This window comes from Schistocerca gregaria, chromosome 2 (assembly GCF_023897955.1).
Source record: "Schistocerca gregaria isolate iqSchGreg1 chromosome 2, iqSchGreg1.2, whole genome shotgun sequence".
Classification (NCBI taxonomy): domain Eukaryota; kingdom Metazoa; phylum Arthropoda; class Insecta; order Orthoptera; family Acrididae; genus Schistocerca; species Schistocerca gregaria.
In genome coordinates, this window is record NC_064921.1 from 616415085 (window position 1) to 616431198 (window position 16114).

The following is a 16114-nucleotide window of genomic DNA, read 5'->3' on the forward strand; positions in this document are numbered from 1 at the left end:
AACCATTCGACGAATAATTGTGAGCAGTGACATGGAACATTGCCATCTGTAAAAATTCCATCGTTGTTTTGGAAAACGTCCATGAATGGACGCAGCTGATCTCCAAGAAGCTGAACATAACCATTTCTAGTCAATGATGCGATCATTTGGATCGGAGGAACCAGTCCATTCCATGTAAATACAGCGCACACCACTATGGAGCCATCATCAGCTTGCACGGTGTCTTGTTGACAACTTGGGTCCATGACTACGTGGGCCCGCGTCATATTCGAACCCTGCCATCAGCTCTTTTTTTCTTTTGTCATCAGTCTACTGACTCGTTTGATGCGGCCCGCCACGAATTCCTTTCCTGTGCTAACCTCTTCATCTCAGAATAGCACTTGCAACCTACGTACTCAATTATTTGTTTGACGTATTCCAATCTCTGTCTTCCTCTACAGTTTTTGCCCTCTACAGCTCCATCTAGTACCATGGACGTCATTCCCTCATGTCTTAGCAGATGTCCTATCATCCGGTCCCTTCTCCTTATCAGTGTTTTCCACATATTACTTTCCTCTCCGATTCTGCGTAGAACCTCCTTATTCCTTATCTTATCAGTCCACCTAATTTTCAACATTCGTCTATAGCACCACATCTCAAATGCTTCTATTCTCTTCCGTTCCGGTTTTCCCACAGTCCATGTTTCACTTCCATACAATGCTGTACTCCAAACGTACATCCTCAGAAATTTCTTCCTCAAATTAAGGCCGGTATTGGATATTAGTAGACTTCTCTTGGCCAAAAATGCCTTTTTTGCCATAGCGAGTCTGCTTTTGATGTCCTCCTTGCTCCGTCCGTCATTGGTTATTTTACTGCCTAGGTAGCAGAATTCCTTAACTTCATTGACTTCGTGACCATCAATCCTGATGTTAAGTTTCTCGCTGTTCTCATTTCTACTACTTCTCATTACCTTCGCCTTTCTCCGATTTACTCTCAAACAATACTGTGTACTCATTAGACTGTTCATTCCATTCAGCAGATCATTTAATTCTTCTTCACTTTCACTCAGGATAGCAATGTCATCAGCGAATCGTATCATTGATATCCTTTCACCTTGTATTTTAATTCCACTCCTGAACCTTTCTTTTATTTCCATCATTGCTTCCTCAATGTACAGATTGAAGAGTAGGGGCGAAAGGCTACAGCCTTGTCTTACACCCTTCTTAACACGAGCACTTCGTTCTTGATCTTCCACTCTTATTATTCCCTCTTGGTTGTTGTACATATTGTATATGACCCGTCTCTCCCTATAGCTTACCCCTACTTTTTTCAGAATCTCGAACAGCTTGCACCATTTTATATTGTCAAACGCTTTTTCCAGGTCGTCAAATCCTTTAAACGTGTCTTGATTTTTCTTTAGCCTTGCTTCCATTATCAGCCGTAACGTCAGAATTGCCTCTCTCGTGCCTTTACTTTTCCTAAAGCCAAACATCGTCACCTAGCGCATTCTCAATTTTCTTTTCCATTCTTCTGTATATTATTACTGTAAGCAGCTTCGATGCATGAGCTGTTAAGCTGATTGTGCGATAATTCTAGCACTTGTCAGCTCTTGCCGTCTTCGGAATTGTGTGGATGATGCTTTTCCGAAAGTCAGATGGTATGTCTACACACCAACGTGAATCGTCGTTTTGTTGCCACTTCCCCTAATGATTTAAGAAATTCTGATGGAATTTTATCTATCCCTTCTGCGTTATTTGACCCTAAGTCCTCCAAAGCTCTTTTAAATTCCGATTCTAATACTGGATCCCCTATCTCTTCTAAATCGACTCCTGTTTCTTCTTCTATGACATCAGAAAATCTTCACCCTCATAGACGCTTTCAATGTATTCTTTCCACCTATCTGCTCTCTCCTCTGCATTTAACAGTGGAATTCCCGTTGAACTCTTAATGTTACCACCGTTGCTTTTAATGTCACCAAAGGTTGTCTTGACTTTCCTGTATGCTGAGTCTGTCCTTCCAACAATAATATCTTTTTCGATGTCGTCACACTATTCCTGCAGCCATTTCGTCTTAGCTTCCCTGCACTTCCTATTTATTTCATTCCTCAGCGACTTGTATTTCTGTATTCCTGATTTTCCCGGTACATGTTTGTACTTCCTCCTTTCATCAATCAACTGAAGTATCAACTGAAGATGTCCATTCCTCTTCAACTGTGCTGCCTACTGCGCTATTCCTTATTGCTGTATCTATAGCGTTAGAGAACTTCAAACGTATCTCGTCATTCCTTAGAACTTCCGTATCCCACTTCTTTGCGTATTGATTCTTCCTGACTAATGTCTTGAACTTCAGCCTACTCTTCATCACTACTATATTGTGATCTGAGTCTATATCTGCTCCTGGGTACGCCTTACAATCCAGTATCTGATTTCGGAATCTCTGTCTGACCATGATGTAATCTATTTGAAATCTCCCCGTATCTCCCGGCCTTTTCCAAGTATACCTCCTCCTCTTGTGATTCTTCAACAGGGTATTCGCTATTACTAGCTGAAACTTGTTACAGGACTCAATTAGTCTTTCTCCTCTTTCATTCCTTGTCCCAAGCCCATATTCTCCTGTAACGTTTTCTTCTACTCCTTCCCCTACAACTGCATTCCAGTCGCCCATTACTATTAGATTTTCGTCCCCCTTTACATACTGCATTACCCTTTCAATATCCTCATACACTTTCTCTATCTGTTCATCTTCAGCTTGCGACGTCGGCATGTATATCTGAACTATCGTTGTCAGTGTTGGTCTGCTGTCGATTCTGATTAGAGCAACCCGGTCACTGAACTGTTCACAGTAACACACCCTCTGCCCTACCTTCCTATTCATAACGAATCCTACACCTGTTATACCATTTTCTGCTGCTGTTGATATTACCCGATATTCATCTGACCAGAAATCCTTGTCTTCCTTTCACTTCACTTCACTGACCCCTACTATATCTAGATTGAGCCTTTGCATTTCCCTTTTCAGATTTTCTAGTTTCCCTACCACGTTCAAGTTTCTGTAATAGGTGTAGTGATCGTATGTGTAAATATTAGTTATAAAATTAAGTTAAGACTTGGTGAAGGAAGTTACAGGGACTCAAGTACGCTAGCAGACACACGGAAGTGGAGCAGGACTGCGGAGAGGTAATCGGCAGATCGAGTATGCGAACCAAGCAGTCAGCAGTCTACTGGGGGCGTCGTCCAGAGTACATTGCCCGCCCCGCTGGAAAGCACGGCGGACGGATCAGGAGCCAGCATAAGTCACGTGTAAGATACACGAGGGAACCTTCTAGCATCGAACCACAGAGGTCAGTCACTGTGCTACAAACGTCACGCCGTCAGCAGGAACACGAAATAAATACCCCGGAAAGACGCAGCTCCCCCTGGAAGTTTGCAGCTTCTTCTGAAGTCTGCTGGGAGTCTGCTCGAAGTCTGCTGGAAGTGCTGGTCAACTTATGGAGTACGCTTGTCATGTTCCGGAAGCCTCGTGACGTTTGCTGGGCGTGCTGATGTACTCCCGACGGTACGCATGAAGAAGAAGCGGCAGCATCGAACCTGATAGCAGCGTCTAGTTACCACGACTTACGAAGAAAGAAGAAGATGTCGTCCTTTCGCCAGTAAGTCACAGAAGTCTAGTCTTCGTTCTGAGTCAAGTCATTAAAGTCGAAGTCTCACCAATAGCAACGGAGGAAGACGTATAGTGAATAACCCGGGTGACTGGTTCGGACGAAGGGATGCGGCCCAACCAGTGAAGTCACCCGTGGATTGGGAAGAACTCCAGTTCAATGGACGCCGCCCAGAGCCGCCGAATCTGAGAACACGGGTTCGCTCCTAGCACGGGGCAACTTTCGTCATCGCAGTGGCCGGCCAGCCGCCCGGAATTGCAAGCCAGTACACTCGCCGGCACACAGTCTTGCCGCGTAAGCAGCGCTCGCCACGTGCGGCCGTCGTCAGCTGCTGTTTCTGGGGCATTCCTTGCAGTCTACGTTAGCATCTCCCGCCGCCAGCACCGAGGCCACTGCGCCGTGTTGCTACGGAAGCACTGAACCAAGCGAGTAAAGTAAACCGGTTGAAGTCCGCTGAATGCACTGTTGTAAAGGAAATGTTTGTCAATAAATAACTATTGGAGTAAGGGATGTTTTATTGTACCTCATCCTCTGAGCCAAGGGAAGAACCCATGTAGCCCAGATCTCCATGCCTGACAAATAATAAGAATAACAAGAAATAAATAAAAAGAGACACTAAACTTCTGACATTCCACGCCCCGACTCTTAGAACATTATCCTTTCGTTGATTATTCAATCTTTTTCTCATGGTAACCTCCCCCTTGGCAGTCCCCTCCCGGAGATCCGAATGGGGGACTATTCCGGAATCTTTTGCCAATGGAGAGGTCATCATGATACTTCTTCAAGTACAGGCCACATGTCCTGTGGATACACGTTACGTGTCTTTAATGCAGTGGTTTCCATTGCCTTATGCATCCTCATGTAGTTGATCATTGCTGATTCTTCCGCCTTTAGGGGCAATTTCGCACCCCTAGGACAAGAGAGTGCCCTGAACCTCTATCTGCTCCTCTGCCCCCTTTGACAAGCCCGTTGGCAGAATGAGGCTGATTTCTTATGCCGGAAGTCTTCGGCCGCCAATGCTGATTATATATCAAAATTTAGGCAGTGGCGGGGATCGAACCCGGAACGAAGACGTTTTGATTAAGGATCAAAGACGCTACCCCTAGACCACGGCTACATCAGCTACGAAATAAATACTGGACTCATCTGACGAGGCCAGGTTACTACCAGTCGTCTAGGGAAGAGGAGAGGCGCTGCAGGCGATGACTGCGGCCATAGCCCATTACCGCTTAATTTCACCTCACTGTCCTAACGAATAGTTTTTCGTACGTCTCATAACGATTTCTGCAGTTATTTCAAACAGTGTTGGTGGTCTATAAGGCTGAAATTCTACGAAATGACTCTGCTGTCGGACATTATCTGATGGCCCTCGGCCACTGCGTTGTCCGTGGTGAGTCTGCAAATTTGTTATTCTCGGCGCACTCTTGATACTGTGGATCTCGAAATATTTGATTCCCTAGCGATTTCCGAAATGTAATAATTCCATTCGTCTAGCTCCAACCATCTTTCCGCGTTCAAAGTATGGAAAGACTGCAGCAAATACACCACGACTTGATCTTACACAGGAAGATTAAGGAAACGGCTAGTATATACCATAAAAAACCTTCTTAAATATACAAAATGACCAGGGAGAGTTAGCACAGGACGGTCTGCAAAAGAACTATACTAACAAAAGAACTATACTAACAAGCTTTATGCAAATAAAAGACCTGAAACAGACAAGAGTCTATCGGGTCTTGGCATCACAATTGTCGCAATCAGAAGAGCCATAGGAACGACAAAAGATAAGAAAGCAATCGTTCCAGTCAATTACTCCTCCCAAACAGGCCGTGAAGGCCCAAAGTACCGACCGGCAGCCGTGTCATCCTCAGCCCACAGGCGTCACGGGCTGCTGATATGGGGGGTCACGTGGTCAGCACACCACTCTCTTGGACACTGTGTCTAATAGTGTATTTTAAATACGACAGTATGCCATCTTAGGCACGGTATAACATTAAAACACTTATAATGGCATTTTAAAGCTGAAATCATGATCGTGTAAATGTAACACTGCAAATAAAAGACATTCTAATTTCGGTACTGACTTTAAAGAAATATATTATGACTGTGGCAGCACATTATGAAAGAAACATTAAATGTCTGCTTCCAACGTGTTCGTGGTATTTACTTTCAACGTACAACTTTCCACGCCATACAAAATTGCTCACCACACATAGCTCTTTATAAATCTTATTAAGATCGAAGTCAGTGCTTCTAAACCCTTTATTAAATTTCATAAATGTACAGCGCGCCTTCTCTATTCTACATCTGATTTACATGTAAGACGACCAATTTTCTCATAACAACGTTCCTAAGTAGTCGACTCTATTCTCCCTTTCTATGGGTTGATCGTTATGCATTAGTGCTACATTTTGATGTTCATTTAAACTGCAAACGACTTAAAATTTTGTCTTTTAGACGTTGATACTGAAGTCCATATTCGTACTGCATTCTCCCACTGCAGTAAGAATGTCTGCACGTCACATTTCAGGTCCCATCTTCTATCATCAGACACTGACCTTGGCGCGTTACATTGCCACATTTTCAAACCATTTGTGGCAACATCAATGGAGGAGGAAGAGACCTGCGGTCACTTCCAACAGGATGGAACAACTATCTATACAGTCAGCCGAAACTTTGAGCACATTAACACAATCTTCACGCATGAGTTGTTAGCAACGGTCAGTCTAGTTGCGGCCCTAGCTGGCCAACCAGATCAGCGTGCAATACCTTTGTATGGAGAGCCCTCAAGTCTTAGGTGTATCGCAACGAATCCCATAGTCTCCAAATACTGCAGAAGAACATTTCATATGATATAGCAGCAATTCCAGTAGTACATCTTTGATCCGCCTTTAGAAGGGCCCAAAAGTGCTCTACTGATCAGGGCCCAAAAGTGCGAAGACATGTATAGTGATCGCTTTTAACACTTGATATAGTCCGGTTAGTACTGTATTTCCTTTCCTCTGGTCCGGGCCATTTTTATTTATCCCACACTGTACTTCAGAAATCCTTAAAGTCTCGACCTGAAATGCCGACTACAAGTGTATCAGTTGAGCTGTAACAGATACCGCTTCAGCATTGCAAAACCAGCCCCTTTCAAGAAAGTGATAATAAGCAATACACAATTTATATGCAGTGAGGCTCAAAAACAAAACGAAAAAACTGTGAAGAATGCTCGAACAATCCATTGGCTGGTCGCCCGTTCGTTTCCTTTACTAATCGTCTTTTTAATTATACTCAGTTTTGGTTCCCATGCCTTGCTGAAGTAATAGCCACATTGAGTCTAATTGAAAACACGCTCAACAAAGGAAACGACCGTGCGACCAGGGCGGCAATTACAGCGACGCCACCACAGACGCCGATGACAGCGTCTCAGCGACCGCCGAAGCGCGGGCGCGGGTCGTGGAGAGAACGCCTTGCAGAGGAAGGGGATTTAAGACAGCCGCTCACCCTCAGGAGATCAGTTCGTCAGTGCACCTGACGGTGGAAACATGTCTGATCGCCGAAATATTGTGCCCGTTGGACACTATGGGCTGGCAGAACACCTGTGGACTGTTCGACCGAGAAATGCGCCGGGAGAAACTGAAGAATCACACAGTGAAAAATGTTTTTATTAGATATACAAGAGTTGAAAATTAGATATTGGATGAGACATCCTCGGAGACATACTTAATATGTTCCATGAAATTGTATGTTAGAGAAACTCTGTTCTGGTTTTTAAGCAACGGTATATAAATGTAATGTTCATGGCTACAGCTTCGTGCTACATGAATATTTTAGGACATCTGTAATAAATGTTGACCAGTCAGTCTAATAGTTTCTTGAATTTTCTGAGTTCAGTATTCCATTCACTGTGACGGAATGCCAAATGGATTGTGCGTGGAGGGGAAGCAACCGGAAACTTCAATTCCATTGCCTGTATGTTAACTATCGTTTATGCAGTTTATGGGTACGTTCTTAAGTGTTGAATGGTATTTTATAGATTTGTTGTCAATATAATTTTTTTGTATTTCCATAAGTTATGTGAGTTTTCTATTCACAATGAACGATACTGTTACACGAACATTTCGAGTTCTCGGAAAAAAAACAGGAAGGTTTTGGTTCATCGGCCTGTTGACTAACTGGGCATTAGAAACTGATGTAACCCTTGTCTGTATACATAAAAAATAACGGTACACAGAGGGAACGAAAGAGAATCATTAAGAACGACAAAGCTAAAGGGCACGACCGTTGACAGGAAATCGTATGTGTAGACTGACAGGCGCCCATTCATTAGGGACTGAGTGCTGTGACGTCATTGAGGCAGCGGTACCGGGCTGCAGACCGCAGAGCACTCTTCAGCCCGGCCACTTGTCGGCAGTAATCAGCTGCCGTCTGACGGGCGAAGCGAGCGCGAAGCTGCAACTGGGACACGCGACGTCTGCAGAAAAATTCTTGCAACTGTTTACATTACCATTAGCACACGTAGAGTGGAAAAAGTGTGCTGTTTATTCTTCAGTAGTCACAGCATTTTCCATTTAATGACCACTTGGCATTAACAGTCGTTTTCGGTAACACATGAGATCACTGGAAACCCTTGGAATACTTTGCCGGCACAGATGACGACGAACACTGCCTAAAATATTCAGACATTTTTTGACAGATGAATTTAAGAACATGACCATTAAACTGAGTTCAACATATATCATAAGTAAGAAAGCGCTAAACTCCGAACAGCCCATGGAAGGCCCAACGGTACCGACCGGTCGCCGTGTCATCGTCCGCCCACAGGCGTCACCGGATGTGGATGTGGAGGGGCAAGTGGTCAGCACACCACTCTCGCGGCCCTGTGTCACTTTGCGAGACCGGAACAGCTACTTCTCAGTTAAGTAGCTCCTCAGTTTGCCTCACAAGGGCTGAGTGCAGCCCGCTTGCCAGCAGCGCTCGGCAGATGGGATGGTCACCCATCGAAGTGATAGCCCCGCCCGACAGAACTTAACTTTGGTGACCTGAGGGGAACCGTTGGTTCAGTACGACTGCATGCACACTAATTCAAAGCTCCAATAGTGTACCATAGCTAGAGGTTTGCGCGGATGCGGATATCCGCGGATATATCCGCGGATAACCGCGGTATTTGTTACTTAGCGGATAAAATCGCGACCGGTGCGGATATCCGCGGGTCGTCTGCAGATAATGAACAAAGCATCTGCCCAGTACGTATGTTGCAATCTTAGTTGAAAACTTCAAGTCTGTTGACATTCTTGGAAGGTTGCAGGGCCCGGATAGAGCGGATATCTGTTGTCCTCAGCCCCCGGCTACGACCGACATAGCTGTACCCAAGAGACCTGTGCCTAATCCGTTTCCGCGACGGTGTCTTTTGTGTGGCCTGTGAAGTGCTCTCTGGGTCGCAAACCTGCCCACTATCTACCAGACAGGTGCCTGTTGCAATTTTCCGCTGCCTTCAGTTAGCGCTTTGTAGTGACGACTGACAACGTGCATCGTAGAAAAATCAGTGAGAGTTCTTTCTTCAAATGAACACCATATCGATGGATACAATTTCGTGTAAGGTGAAAAAAGGTGATTTTACATTAGTGAAGGACAACAAATTAAAATCGGAAATTTGGAAAAAATTCGCGGACGTATTTGATGGCAACGAAAATATAAAAGATATAGTGGCTTGTTTTGCATGTAAAAAAAGTACATTCCTATACTGGACACATAAGTGGAACTTCAAATTTGCTAAAATATTCGTGTGAGGCTCGTCAAAGTAGGATAATTACTTATTTAAATACCAAGAGAGACGTGAAAGTTCCTGAAGTTGCGCCAAATTTGAAGACAGCCGCGACAGAAAAACTTACCAATCTTATCAGCAAAGACATTTTACCATCCGAAGTTGCCTGTGGCTGTGTGTTCCTCGAGACAGCACAGTTTCTTTTTGATGTGGAGGCCAAGTACGGTGCAGTGAGTGCTGAGGAACTGCTACCTCATCCAACCACTCCGAATTTGTTGTCACTCTTCGGAAGACGAGTTATTTCTTCCAGTCAACGTCAATTATTGCTGGCAGTTTAACTTTTTCACCGGTGCGCCAGCGTTTTGCAGTGAAGGCCTAATACTGTAAATATTTTCACCTGGAAATGACGAGCACCGAGCGCGTAAGCTATAATATAATCATCAGCTGACATGAATGGCTTCAAAATTTGCCACACCCAAGGAGTGAGTACAAAAAAACTGTCGGTAAATGATGCAATGTGCTAGTAACAATTTAAAACCATCGTCATTTTCAGCTGCCTTGGCACAAGAGCAGCGAAATATAATTGTTTCTGTTCACGTATTTCCATCATTTAATACTATTACATTGAATTTTATTTTTTTAAGTAGCGTTTCCAATCTCACGACATCCGAGCCGCTACTGTGTGTGCTCCGGAGCGCCAATGCTTTCCTGTTTGGAATGGTCTGCTTTAGAGTAGGTATAGAGCATTTCCTGTGATTTAAGAAGTCAAATGTGGTTAAGTTGTCGCAGAAATGACACCCTAACAATAACTATGTCATTACATACTATAATTCCAAGTACTGCTGCCTGTTACTATTAATCACTCATTCAAGCCTTAAATATACGCTGATGCGGATAAGGAACTTGTGGGTGCGGTGTGGATGCGGATTGCACTTTTCTTATCTGCGCAGACCTCTAACCATAGCTGTTCTTACAGCTTCTCGACATGTGTGTGAAGAAGGAAATGATGGCAAGCTTCATTACCTTTTTACATAACTCTGATTAAGGAGTGCCGTCACAGGGACGTTCAAAGTGTTTCCGACTTCTCAACTACCAAACTGCGTTACTGGTCAGTAAACAGATGATTAGTAGGCTATAAGAACAGTTTTGTTGCCAGCATTTAATTTCATTACACGAGATGATACAGGCAAATCTACACGACCGCTGGGCTCATATTGAAAATCACACCCCTGTGGAAGTTGTTTAGAGCTATCCTTAATAGAGCTGAAAAAAACATTAACAACCTTTGTTTCACCTAATCACATTCAGATGTCGTCGAGTTATTTTGAACCGCCTCTAAAGTTACCCTGTATACCACAGCAAAAATTATGGTCGCACTGCCCTCCAAAGCGGCCATATCACGCTGAATGTGATTTAAGACCCACTATTTAGAGAGAGGTGAAATAGTCCTGGAGGTGTCAGGAGAGTCAAAGGTTGTTACATGTGACGTAGCATGTGAAAATCGCTGGATTTGGACGGGTTACTCCTGTAACTAAAATATCAGATCTGAAGATGGTTCTGAATGAACCGAAACCGGTCATATGAATTTTAAACAAATATTTGCAGTCAAGACGGTTTTTAAGTAACATTATAAAATCACTGATTGCTGTTATCCCATAAGACATTATGTCTGTTTTTGCAAAATTTTATCATGACATGAAAATGTCTCAGCAGGTGGCACAAAGGGAGTCAATGAAACCATCCCTCTCCATGAAGCGTTCATTTACGCACATTTCGCGGGTAAGAACGACAGTTTGCAGTGCGGTGGGGTACAGAACGACAATCTTGACAACCTTTTACTCTCCTGACACCTCCAGGACTATTTCACCTCTCTCTAAATAGTGGGGCTTAAATCACATTCAGCGTGATATGGCCGCTTTGGAGGGCAGTGCGACCATGTGACGTAGCATGTGAAAATCGCTGGATTTGGACGGGTTACTCCTGTAACTGAAATATCAGATCTGAAGATGGTTCTGAATGAACCGGAACCGGTCATATGAATTTTAAAAAAATAAAAAAAGATTGCAATCAAGACGGTTTTTAAGTAACATTATATCATGACAAAATGGAACACCTAAAGCCATCCTTACTATGTTATTTATTATATCGCTACAGGTTTCGGTGCTTCATTACACCATCTTCAGTTCTTAACATTCAAAATTTTGAGCGGTCTCCAATCATTTGCTAGTTGATGGTTGGAGATACAACATCATCGTTACAGGTAGTCTGCGGAAACCATTTTACAGAAGTTGCCCACTGATGGAATCGTGTAATCCCTTCAACCTCAGTTATGGCCTGAAGCACCGAAACTGGTAGCAATATAGCAAATAACATCGTAAAGACGGCTATAGGCGTTCCATTTTATTACGTGAGTGAACAGCCGAAGTTCTTCAAACCTCCGATCAGGAGGATGGACATACAAAAGCTTCTCATGTCGATGCTGAACTTTGGTGTGTCTGACACCTCTTCCTCGGCCACCCATAAGAGAACCGTGTTTCAATGCTGGGCATCTCACTTCTGACCTCCATCGCAAAGGCGACAAGATAAGGGGTGGAAAGTGGATAATGGGGATGTGATGACCTATCCATCGTGTACCATGACAGCGGAGGCATTGTGTTGGAATTTGGTGCCAATTTGTGCTCTTTAACCCATTTGACACCTCACATGAAATTCTAAGCTCTGGCATTCTTTCGTGTCTGTCGGCACCTAGCTGTTGATGCTTCGCCGAGCTTTAGGGCAACAGGATTTCGCGCTTTTACAGAGAAAGATTGTAAGCTAAACTGAGTCAAATTTCAAATTTGTACGTCGTAATGGTGGAAAATGGTAGAGTTCCAAAAAGGTGACCCTTTAATCGTTTTGTGCAGTGTAACTGCCTACAGGGCATCGCAAGGTATGACGTGGAGATATTCTCATGTGGACGATGATTACTTAGGGACAAGAAAAGAAGCTCATAGATGTGCGATCCTCTAGCACCTGCGATCGATACCCCGAAACTAATGTCCAACAAATTGCTGTCACGCTACAAAGTATTCGAAAGACCTGAATTGCATTTGTCCTGATTTGTAAACACATCGCATGACGTAACTTCCTCGCACGTCCTCTAATAACTTTTCGGTACAGTCGTGTGACTATAGAAAACGGTTACCACAAATGACCACTAGACAACGCTCTGTCAGGCAATAACACCAGATGTAAGTACATACCACGATACTACAAATACCTAGAAGGATCTTATTAGAGATGAGACAGTCTCTAACGCTTGTAGAGTTGATTTTATTGCAATAAGTGGCATTTATAAAACGCTAACGCTCTCATTAGCATATGAAGCAAGCAATGCTTCTAACCACCACGTAATTCATTCCATAATCGTTACTCAAAATTGATTTTTTGCGGGTACCGAAGGTACTATCCTAGAGTACCTGAGCTCCAACACTTCTGTGATAATTCAAAGTATTCTTCCTCTCTCTCCAACCATATATTAATCGTTTCGCTTGGCGATAGGGCTTGTACAAACTGGTTAATAAACTAAACACTTGCAAGAACCATGATTAACAGCGTCAAGTTCTCTATGGAAACACCACCATCACCAACGTATTTCTAGTAATTTAAATGCACTCAACATGGCACATGCATATAAGTTGAGTTCTAAATTAATGTTCTTCGTAACTAAAATGTGACAAATGTAAATTATTCGTGCGATTCAGTGCATATTTTTAAGCTTTAAATGAGTTGACGAACTACAGAACTTTGTTCCGGATATGTATCTATCCTGTTCTGGATAGATTCAGACCCAGTGTCTACAGGCAACGTTGACTAAGCAAAGATTTCATACCTGACTGATTCTCTAACATGGCACTGATCGTCATTGCTGACGAGGTACCAACAGACGAGTATAGCTCATTTTTTGCCATTATCAGTGTAGCGCCTCCTTTTCTTTTCTCCCACTAACTCACCGAGAAATCTTAACACAAGCTTCAATAAAAAAAATTTAATTCTAGCATTACTGAGGATGAGGAACCGAGGAGTATGAACCACCCACAAGCTTCACTTTAAAGTTGCATTTATTGCAACACAACCAGTTAAAACACCAACAATTAAGTGTTGCAATGTTTTTGGTAGGTCGTAGCTATACTGACAACAATTTACACAAAACAGCTTAAGGCTTGCAAATTTAGAAATTTTAAATTCCACGAAAATTAGGGAATAAACAGTTAAACTGGAGAACAACTAGATTCAGATTTGACTGGTATACATTATAGCACTGAAACAGTTTTCGACGAGATAAATAGTGGAACACAAAGAACTCAGCAAATTCACGTGTTACAGGAAACAAGATCAGTTAGTTAAATTTGACAGTGATTTTAGTGGGCTTACCTTAAATACTAAATAAGACAGGACAAATCTAGCACCCATTAAAAGGCGCATATACATTAAATCATGGAAACTGCACAATATATATATATATATATATATATATATATATATATATATATATATATATATATATATATATATATAGGCTTCTAACAACTCCTTCACCCTGAAAAATTCTGCATATAAAAGGAGTTACAAATTATTCTTAAAACCATCACTTTGGGCTACATTGTTCGTGTAAAACAAACTTCATAAACTCGACCACAATAAGTTACTCTCTAGAGTCGTATAAAAATATCATAAGGTCAAAGGAATGCTAATGGACCAGCATGGGGCCTAAAGCTAGCTTGAGGAATTAAACCCCTCCCTAAGGCTTAGACAGGCAAAGAAAGAGTAAGAGTGACCTCCACAACGTGCCAAACTCATTAATTGAAGCGACTGGCTGAAGATCAAACAAGTGATGATAGAAATCGTAACAGCCACCAGGAGTCAGGCAATTGTAACGGCATGTAGAAGGATACCCACCAATAAATCTTGGCATATTACGGGGATTCGCACTTCGGGAATAAGGGTAGAAAATAGAAGACTTTGTAGTCACTCAAGGAATGAGAGGACTGGAGTGAACGACATGAAAGTGCTATTAATTAACCCAAGTAATAAATTAGACAAACCGCATATGACTGTTGCGAGTGCTGAGACACTTAACAGACCATGAATATGACATAACATGGACTTGACCAGGACCCAAAAAAGAGAAAACATGGCATGTCAAAACCCCATTTCAAGGGCGGAACACGTTTAATATAATTTAAAGTATAAAATAGTTATTTAACTAATTAACTAAAACCTCGTAGGAAACTGGATAAACAAGTTACACAAATGCAAATTTAAGTCACATTTATCCTGATTGCTTAACGTGCGTCGTGACTGATATGGGACGTCCTGGTTCAAATGGCTCTGAGCACTATGGGACTTAACATCTGAGGTCATCAGTCTCCTATACTCAAAACTACTTAAACCTAACTAACCTAAGGACATCACACACATCCATGTCCGATTCGAACCTGCGACCGTAGCAGCAGCGAGGCTCCGGACTGAAGCTCCTAGAACCACTCGGCCACAGCGGCGAGCTGGACGTCCTGGTTATCGATTCAAAAAAAAAAAAAACTGGATTCAACCACAAGACAACAAAAGTTCATTTGTAATGCGTTGGGCTGAAACGAACCCAAAAGAACACAGTGGAACAAACGCATGAGAATACTAAAGCGTCTGACAGGAAGAAAGTTGTCACGACGAAGAACTTCGGAAATATGGCTGAGTTACTGAATCACCATTTTAGTGGAATGTGAATGTCAACCACGGCTAAACAAAGGTGAATGGTAGGTCTACTTTGACTGATGCACACACTGACAAATAGCTACCAGTACTGGGATACAGGCTTGCTTCCACATGGTCAACACAGAGCACACACAGCTGACAGAATTTCCATAACACCTTGAATCAGACACCACTACTACGACCCGACGCCGGTAGCCTTACTGAGGTCATGTCCACACTCGGCATACAGCACCGACAACGGTCGCCCTACTCGCGACCACTCCCCACTGCCGGACAATGGTCGCCCTACTCGCGATCACTCCCCACTGCCGAACAACGGTCGCCCTACTGGCAACCACTCCCCACTGCCGGACAACGGTCGCCCTACTCGTGACCACTCCCCACTGCCAGACAACGGTCGCCCTACTCGCGACCGCTCCCCACTGCCGGACAACGGTCGCCCTACTCGCGACCGCTCCCCACTGCCGGACAACGGTCGCCCTACTCGCGACTACTCCCCACTGCCGGACAATGGTCGCCCTACTCGCGACCACTCCCCACTGCCGGACAACGGTCGCCCTACTCGCGACCACTCCCCACTGCTGGGCAACGGTCGTCCTACTCGCGACCACTACCCACTGCCGGACAACGGTCGCCCTACTCGCGACCGCTCCCCACTGCCGGGCTTCCGGTCACCCCTGCTGCGCGTGCAACGAGGAACCGACAGTTCAATCAGTTAGCAAATCTGAACTGAAAATTAGACGAAAATTTGTATACTGCACCAGAGCTCCTTTTCCAATCACTATTTTCCCTCTTAACTAACCACGGAATATGTTAAATATCGTATCATTCTCATATAACAAACCTGAAATAAGGCGACATTAAGTTTTCTGTCGAACCAGGATTCGAACCCAGACACACGCCTTATGTGGAGAGATTAAGGAGTTTGGTCAGAGCCAAAACACTCAAGATTTCAAGCACGAATAGAAAACTGATGC

At 43.5% G+C, this 16114-nt stretch overlaps 1 protein-coding gene across 1 annotated transcript; it reads left to right on the plus strand.

Moving 5' to 3' along the window:
* The first annotated feature begins 3173 nt into the window (after window positions 1-3173).
* LOC126335900 (apidaecins type 14-like) lies at window positions 3174-15856 on the plus strand. Its single transcript, XM_049999372.1, has 2 exons — window positions 3174-3319; window positions 15304-15856. The coding sequence occupies exons 1-2, from the start codon at window positions 3174-3176 to the stop codon at window positions 15854-15856; spliced, it is 699 nt and encodes a 232-aa protein (XP_049855329.1).
* The last annotated feature ends 258 nt before the right edge of the window (window positions 15857-16114 follow it).

Coding starts and splice junctions, on each gene's coding strand:
- LOC126335900 (XM_049999372.1), top strand. CDS start 3,174: ATGCGAACCAAGCAGTCAGCAGTCTACTGGGGGCGTCGTCCAGAGTAC. Junction 3,320..15,303: donor TCTAGCATCGAACCACAGAG/GTCAGTCACTGT, acceptor ACCTTGAATCAG/ACACCACTACTACGACCCGA.